This window comes from Benincasa hispida, chromosome 9 (assembly GCF_027475165.1).
Source record: "Benincasa hispida cultivar pf3 chromosome 9, pf3_genome.v1.1, whole genome shotgun sequence".
NCBI classification, from domain to species: Eukaryota; Viridiplantae; Streptophyta; class Magnoliopsida; order Cucurbitales; family Cucurbitaceae; genus Benincasa; species Benincasa hispida.
The window spans coordinates 66,398,748-66,406,920 of NC_143486.1; the positions used below are offsets into that span (position 1 = coordinate 66,398,748).

General features: G+C 39.9%; 1 protein-coding gene across 1 annotated transcript; it reads left to right on the forward strand.

Annotated features, from left to right (window-relative positions):
* Window positions 1–4,670: 4,670 nt before the first annotated feature.
* On the forward strand, window positions 4,671–5,348 carry LOC120084831 (uncharacterized). The gene has a single exon (XM_039040649.1). The coding sequence runs from the start codon at window positions 4,671–4,673 to the stop codon at window positions 5,346–5,348; it is 678 nt and encodes a 225-aa protein (XP_038896577.1).
* Window positions 5,349–8,173: the final 2,825 nt, after the last annotated feature.

Sequence of the window (8,173 nt, forward strand, 5' to 3'; positions counted from 1 at the left end):
TAGTCGATCATACTCTATTTGAAGATGTTGAGGTCATAGATTATAACAACATTCTAGATTGGAGTACAATTATTTGGGAGAGAACACTCGACGCCTTCAAGACTGCCTTGAATGATAAGGTTGGTCTGTACAAGGAAAAGGTGAGAGAAAATAAAAATTATGTTGTACAGTACTCCCTGTATGGATTTCCCAAAGCATTCTAGGTAGATTTTCCTTAAAAATAAGTTTATCTGTGGTTTAACATTAACATAGTTACAAATATGTGTTGATTCATATTTAGATGTGAATGTACGAGATCCTATCATTAGTAGCAAGGAACATTGCCACTCGAAAGAGCAAGGTAGCTGTGTCTTGTATATTACAGTGGTCATACTCTCACTCGGTGTCATTCAAAGTACTCGAGAGAGACATTTTTTAGTCTCAAAATGTAAGTGTAATCTAGCCACAATGTGTTTATCCAGTTGTTAGATGTGAAGGAACTCTTATATAAGAGTACCTATGAGCGAAAGCGAATCTTTCCAATTCATTATGACAGAATTTCATATACATTCAAACATACAGATATGCATTGATAATGCTAAATTACTGACATGCTTAAAGGATAAAAACAAAAGACTGAAAGAACATACCAGTTGAAGACTTTTCTTCACGTGAACGAACACCTCTCACTCTCACTAGTTTAACAAGAAACCTCTCAACAACACCTCAGTAGTCTACACGAACAACTTCACATGAACAACAGGCAACGGGGACAACACCACCACTCGGAACCCTCAGTATTCTAAGAGTGAGAATCTAAAAGGTGGGCTTTGATGGAATTGGTAAAGGGAAGGAGGAAAGGCAGTTGTGTACAAAGGATCAAGCAAGTGGGAGAAAAGAAAAGACTATCGTATAGGCAGGTGCTTGATCGTTTAGAGCGGGGTACACGATCGTGTAGTAAAAGCTAAGTGATCGTCTATACGATCGTTTAGTTAGGCTCAAGCGCTAAGTGATCGTCTATGAAGAGGTAAGTAATCGTTTAGATAAAGGGCGCACGGGTGTGTGATCGTTTAGTAAGTGATAACTTGTAGAAATACAAGTTATTTATACTATTTTATTTAGATATTGCGGCTAAAAGAAGGAAAAGTTGCATCAATAGTATAGAAATTGGCTAAGAAATGCGAGAATTATAAATTGTCGTCAATACACCCACTGATACCATTGCGATGGTAGAATAGAATGTTTCAGTTCTGTTTTGCAGGAAATTAGTCACCGCATGCGTTCATGGGTCAAAGATAAAGGAAACAACGCATCTACGTCGCATTGCACCCATCAATCGAGAATGAAGAAATGATTAACGCAATAACGGCGCATGCGAAAATCGATCAAGAGCTTAGCGAACAACGCAATCTCAACCGCATGCGGTAATAAAAAACAACACTACATGCGGTAATAGATCGAAGATGTAAAGAGCAATGCATTTACGGAGGATTCAAACACGTGTACAGCTTTCAGTTGTGCATTCCTGATGGGTTGATTGCGTAACAGAAGGAATATTCACTTCGCCATTTCAGGAACTACCTTAACCACAAAGTGGGGACCACATTGCAAAGAGTCAAGCTTCATCTATAAATAGCCTCTACAATTTCATTGAAAAATATACTTGAATACATAGAGACGTGATATACTGATCTGAGAAGAGAGACTGGTCTAAAGCTCCTAACAGAGTAGATCCGGGCAGAATCACGAGACAAGGCCAAGAGGTGAGTCTCCGGGCAAGGAATCCTTCCAATCCTCGCCGTTGAAGCTCTGTACGAAGGTCACTTCTACTAGAAGAGCAAGCCTGAGAGGGAAGCTCTTCTCTCCATCCATTCCACATGCCGGCAAGAAAAACCTCCCTTCAGATCTGTGTCAAGATGTTGACACTTTTCCGTATTTGTTTCTATCTCTTTTCCATCACTTGTATTAATCTTCTTGATCTTTCATTCACACAATGTATCGAACGCTTAATCTTAGTATTAAATGTTATGATCATTTCCATTATCATCTCTCTGTCTATTTCCGTTCATCCATAATTCATTTTCTCCATGATGTTTTCCTCATTCCTTGTATAATTAGCAAGAATTAAGCAAGTAAATTAAATGGGTTAAAGAAGTGATTATGTTTAGTTAAAGTATGCTCGACGACATCTTCACCTGTGAGAGCAGAAGTGAAGATGTTATTCCGCCTATTGAGAGAGGGTTGGAAGAATGCGTTAATTAAAGTGAGAAGTACCTCCAGAGATGGAAGCAACCTTGCATTCATCACGTTCATCCCTGTTTCACCATAGAGATATGGGAACGCGACCGATCACCGAGAGGCGTACGCCAAGGGAAAGCGGAACCTTAGTTGCATCTTTAACGCAATTAACAAACTTGCGATGTTTTTACTATATAAACAACCATTCTTTATTAATTGTAAAAACCGGTCGGATATATCACAAAAGTAACACATGAACGAAAACAATTCTTGTGTTCGACCTTGGATTATTCTGAGAAACTTGCGTTGGAATTATATTTGGTTTCAGCGCAAGGAAACTTGTGACACGCATTACTCCATTGCATACTATAAGCATATCTTTAACAACGCATATATTTAGAAGTAATATCGCATAAAGTGTACATAAGCATATAACATAACAATAAGATCAACTCTTAGAGTTACAAGTTTATGGTGTCGTTGTCGGGGATCGACAGTAGTTAGTGTTGAGTACTTTTGTGATATTTTGCAGGACAAATCTCTTTGTACTAGCTGTTTATCGCGAAGAGCAGTCTGATGGTTTATGAGTACTAGAATTAATCCAGAAATTCTAAGCTGACCTAGGGATCAGGTGTATTTTTCGCGCAAGAGCATAACAGGACCAAGTTAGGCGAAGAGGAAACATGGCATAAAACAACAACAATAATGATAATGTGGCACCTGCAGTAAATCAAGGGGTAAACCCGCTAGCGCAAGATCCCATTTTTCTTGCTGCTGACCGCAATATCCCAATGAGGAACAATGCGTCGACGAATTTTTATGACTTCTCGCCCGGAATTTTAGAACCCACGATTGTGGAGAATGAAAGTTTTGAGATAAGTCCGATAATGTTGCAAATGATTCAAAATGCGACAATTCGGAGGTTAACAAGGAGAAGACTCGCATGCTCATTTGACCCATTTTATAGAAATATGCAGCGCATTCTCCATACCTGATGTGACTCCAGAAGGAATCAAATTGTATCTCTTCCCGTATACGCTGCGGGATGAGGTAAAGAGGGGGCTCAGACATTAGAGCCAAATGAAATCAACGCATAGGATTGGTTGGTTGAGAGATTTATTAACAAATTCTTCCCTTCAACTGTCAACGCGAGGAGATGGAGGGATGTGTTAAATTTTGAACAAAAGGGTTATGAAACTTTGAGCACCGCCTGGGTGCGATTCAAGCAGTTAGTGAAGAACTGTCCACACATTGGGATTCCTGATTGTGTTCTGATGGAGACATTTTATAATGGCTTGGATCAACAAATGCAAGCAGTTGCTGATGCCTCCGCGGCAGGAGGACTAATGGACAAAATGTATACGGAAGTAAAGATCATCTTAGATTGTATTTCATAAAATACAGACGAATTTTTAGATAACGAGTACGAGGAAAGAGGTCCAGAGCAAAGAAGAGCAGAAGGTACCATTGTACCAGCTGATACAATGAACACCCTGGTGGATCAGATGACCACAATGACCTCACTCCTTTAGACTATGGCTATTCAGCAAGGACATTTCTCTCAAGGATCAACGTAAGCCAATGCGTTAACATATGTGGACGCAATAAATTGCATTCAATGTGGAGATGGACATTCAACAGAAGTCTGCCCATGGAATCAACAATTCGTGTACTCTGTCTACAACGAACCGTTTAACAACACTTACAACCCTTGTTGGCGAAATCACCCAACTTTCAGTTAGGGCAGGAATTACAACCAGGGAGGCCAAGGTAATCATCAGGACAGTTATCATGGGGATCGAGGCAACCCTTCGGTTTTCATTAATCAGGATCAAAGCCCAGGTAATTTTCAAAGTATACAACCCTACGACCAACCGTTCTTTTCTGACACCTCTTGCAGTACCTCGTCTCTAGAAACGATGTTGAAACATTATATTGAGAAGAGCGAGGCAATTAAGCAATCGCAAGCTTCCTCCCTTAGAAATCTGGAGGAGCAGATTGACCTAAAGAATAAAGTGCCTGGTACGCTGCCTAGTAGTTCGGGAGCATCGGGGCCACGTGGGAAAGAGCAATGTCAAGTAGTGACATTAAGAAGAGGCGAGACAACAGCCCATGTGCCACCAGTACCAGATTCATTAACAAGACCAGTAGATTTAACCATCAACAATGACCAATCAACCATTAATGACAAAATTACCAATTCAGAAGAAAGTACATCTACAAGGGATGAGTCTCAATAAGACTTGAATTCAAAATCAACGCAACCTCTAGCTCTTAAAGCACAGCAAGCCCAGGACCCCAATAAACAGCCAATCGAATAGGAAGTACGGCGGGATCCTCTACCTTTCCCATCCAGGCTGAGGAAGAAAGATGATAGTAAACAATTTCAGAGGTTCCTGGATGTTCTCCGACAATTGCATATCAACATTCCCTTAATAGAAGCTCTGGAACAAATGGCAAGCTATGTGAAGTTCCTCAAGGATATACTTACTAACAAAAGGAAGATCGGGAAAAATGAAACAGTTGCATTAACATATGAGTGCAGTGCGCTGTTCCAAAATAACATCCCCACCAAAATGAAAGATCCCGAGAGTTTCACATTACCCTGCTTAATAGGGGAAAAGAAGGTCAGAAATGTGCTATGTGATTTGGGGGCGAGTATAAACCTGATGCCCTTATCAATCTTTAAAAAGTTTAATATCGGTAATGCAAGACCAACCACAATTACATTACAGTTAGCCGATAGATCAATAATGCATCTCGAGGGCAAAATAGAGGATGTACTCGTGCAAGTAGATAAGTTCATCTTCCCTGCTGACTTTATCATATTAGATTATGAAGCTGACAAAGAGGTGCCTATCATCTTGGGTCGCCCATTTCTTGCAATAGGGCGAGCACTGATCAATGTACAGAAAAGAGAACTTACCATCAAGGTCGACGATCAACAAGTTAAATTCAACGTTCTCAATACGTTGAAATACTCGAATGATATGGAGAATTGTCAATATGTTAAGGAATTGCAGGAAGAACCTTGGCACGAGCCCCTAAAAGAATCGGAGGAAGAAGATTTTGGAATTGGTGCAATGTGGGAGGAGAATTGCACCACAATTCAAATTGAATCAGATTTTTGAAACGATCAAGTTATCTGACCGAACAACGCAACGCACTAAGCCATCTCTAGAAGAACCACCCATGTTGGAGTTGAAGTTGTTGCCTGTGCATCTCAAATATGTTTATTTGGAAGGCAATAACACTTTACCAATTATTATATCTGCTTCGCTGAGTAAAGAAAAGGAGGATGCACTTATCCAGATCCTGAAAAACAATGCAAAAGCTCTGGGATGGACCTTAGCGGATATTCGAGGGGTCGGTCCTTCATATTACATGCACAAGATTCGTCTGGAGAGGGAAAAACAGAATCTATAGAAAGACAACGTCGATTGAACTCTGCCATGAGGGAGGTTGTGAAAAAAGAGATAGTGAAGTGGCTTGATGCAGATGTCATTTACCCTATATCTGATAGCAGCTGGGTGAGCCCAGTGCAATGCGTCCCAAAGAAAGGGGGAATGATAGTCGTTACCAATAGCAAGAATGAGTTAATTCCCACAAGAAAAACTACGGGGTGGAGAATATGTATGGATTGTCACAAGTTAAATCTGGCCACTAAGAAAGACCATTTTCCACTCCCGTTCATTGATCAAATGTTAGATCAACTTGTGGGGAACGAGTTCTTTTGTTTTTTTATGGCTACTCAGGGTACAACCAAATTGTGATTGCGCCGGAAGATCAAGATAAAACAACTTTCACGTGCCTATTCGGCACATTTGTATTCTGTCGCATGACATTTGGACTCTGTAATGCACCAACCACCTTCCAGAGGTGTATGATGGCAATATTCTCAGATTTCTTGGAGGAGTCAGTTGAGGTATTTATGGATGATTTTTCAGTTTTTGGCAATACTTATGACTCCTTTTTATCAAATCTTGAAAAAGCCTTGAAGAGATGTGTGGAAACTAATCTTGTTCTAAACTGGGAGAAATGCCACTTTATGGTTGATCAACTCTCCACCACGATCAGATCGTAGTGTTGTTATCTTCTTACCTAATAAGTTTTCAACTTCAGCCTTATACTCCTTGAACTTGTCAAGGACATCAGACTTATGTTGCATTAGGAAGAGACACCCAAACCTTGAATAATCATCTATGAAAAAGATGAAATATTCATACCCATCTCGAGCTCTAACATTCATCGAACCACAGAGGTCTAAATGTATAAGCTCCAAGGCTTCCTTGGCTCTGTAACATTTTCCAGTAAAAGGTCGTTTGGTCATCTTGCCTTCGAGGCATGATTCACATACTGACAAGGAGTTTTCTTCTAAACTCTTTATAAGTCCACTTTTCACCAACTTCTCAATCCTATCGAGGTTGATGTAACCTAACCTAAGATGCCAAAGATGGGCATTTTCCTTTGGAGAAACCTTTGGTCTTTTAGCTATTGTTGTCGTACTGAACATTTCAGTGTTAAACAAGGCTTTTATGACTAATGGCCTTAGTACATATAAGTTATTTTCCATTAAACCATAACCAATCTCCATTCCTTCTTGAAATTAAACACTTTATTCTCAGAAAAGGAGACAGTGTAGCCTTGTTCAATGAGATAAGAAACCGAGATTAAGTTCCTCTTAATATGAGGAACTACAAAAACATTATCAAGTAACATATAACATTTGTTGTCAACAAATAACTTCAGCCTGCCTACAGCAACAACTGGCACAACCTCACCAGTACTGACTCGAAGAGTCATCTCTCCCTGTGGTAACGTTTTCTAGGAACTGAATCCTTGGTAAGAGAAACTGACATGATTGGTAGCACCTGAATCAAGGATCCAGGAAGAATCATCATTCTCAACCAGACATGTCTCCAAGACCAATAAATCATATATACTGTCTTGTCTCCACTTTTGAAGAGAAGTGGGATGGAGGTCGTTTGCCACGAAATTCGTTTCACATGATTCTTTCCACTATAAGTAATCGGTCATTTTTAAAAGCTTTGAACGAAAATACTAATGAGTTGCTGAAAATAAAAACACATTGACCTACGTTAGGTTTTAAGCAAATACCCGTTGTAAAACAAAACAACATCCAAAAGGTTTTAGCAAAACTAACATGAACCCCGTGTGATATCTAGTTTCGCAATGACGCTTCAAAGGTTTAGGACCAGGTCAGTTATCCCTTCTCTGAATTGAGAAGTTCTCAACCAGTCATTAATACCAGAACAACTCTTATTCTTATAACGACAAGCCATCATTGATTTGGCCAAGAGATCATTAACTTACTTAATAATCTCCCATAAGTGTGACCCGCCATTTTAAGCCCTAGAGGTACGTCCCAAAAGGCCAATCCGAAGGGAACAAATCCGATTGGGGAAAAACCTAATGTGACCCTATCCATTTTTGGAGTTCACCTTGATATTGACCAACTACACAAAACCCATCCGAAGGGGGACACTCTAAAGGCGACACGAGGGTGTACAAAATGATCTCACAGTGTGAACCAATGACAGAGACCATAGGACGTGTTGACACACACCCTTCACCCACTTACTATAAATACTCTCTCCGTCCACCTTGATATTGACTCATGCAAACACCATCCGAAAGGGGATGCATCCTGGGCATCTTGAGGCCAAGCATGAATCTCACGGTGTGAACATATAGGGAGAAACGTCGGGCTGAATGATATGCCTCTTCTTCCCACTGAGTATGTTATAACTTAGGGTTTAGCTTACTTAGAAAAAACACGGCTAAGGATTTTAACTAAGTGACTTTTAGGTTTTCTCAAGAGTAAAATTTACCTTGTATAGTGAAACAACTTTTGATCATCATCCATTAAACTCTTTAATGGAGTCTTTGACCAAATCGTCGCATGCTTATTGAAAATATATCTAATTCACTTTTC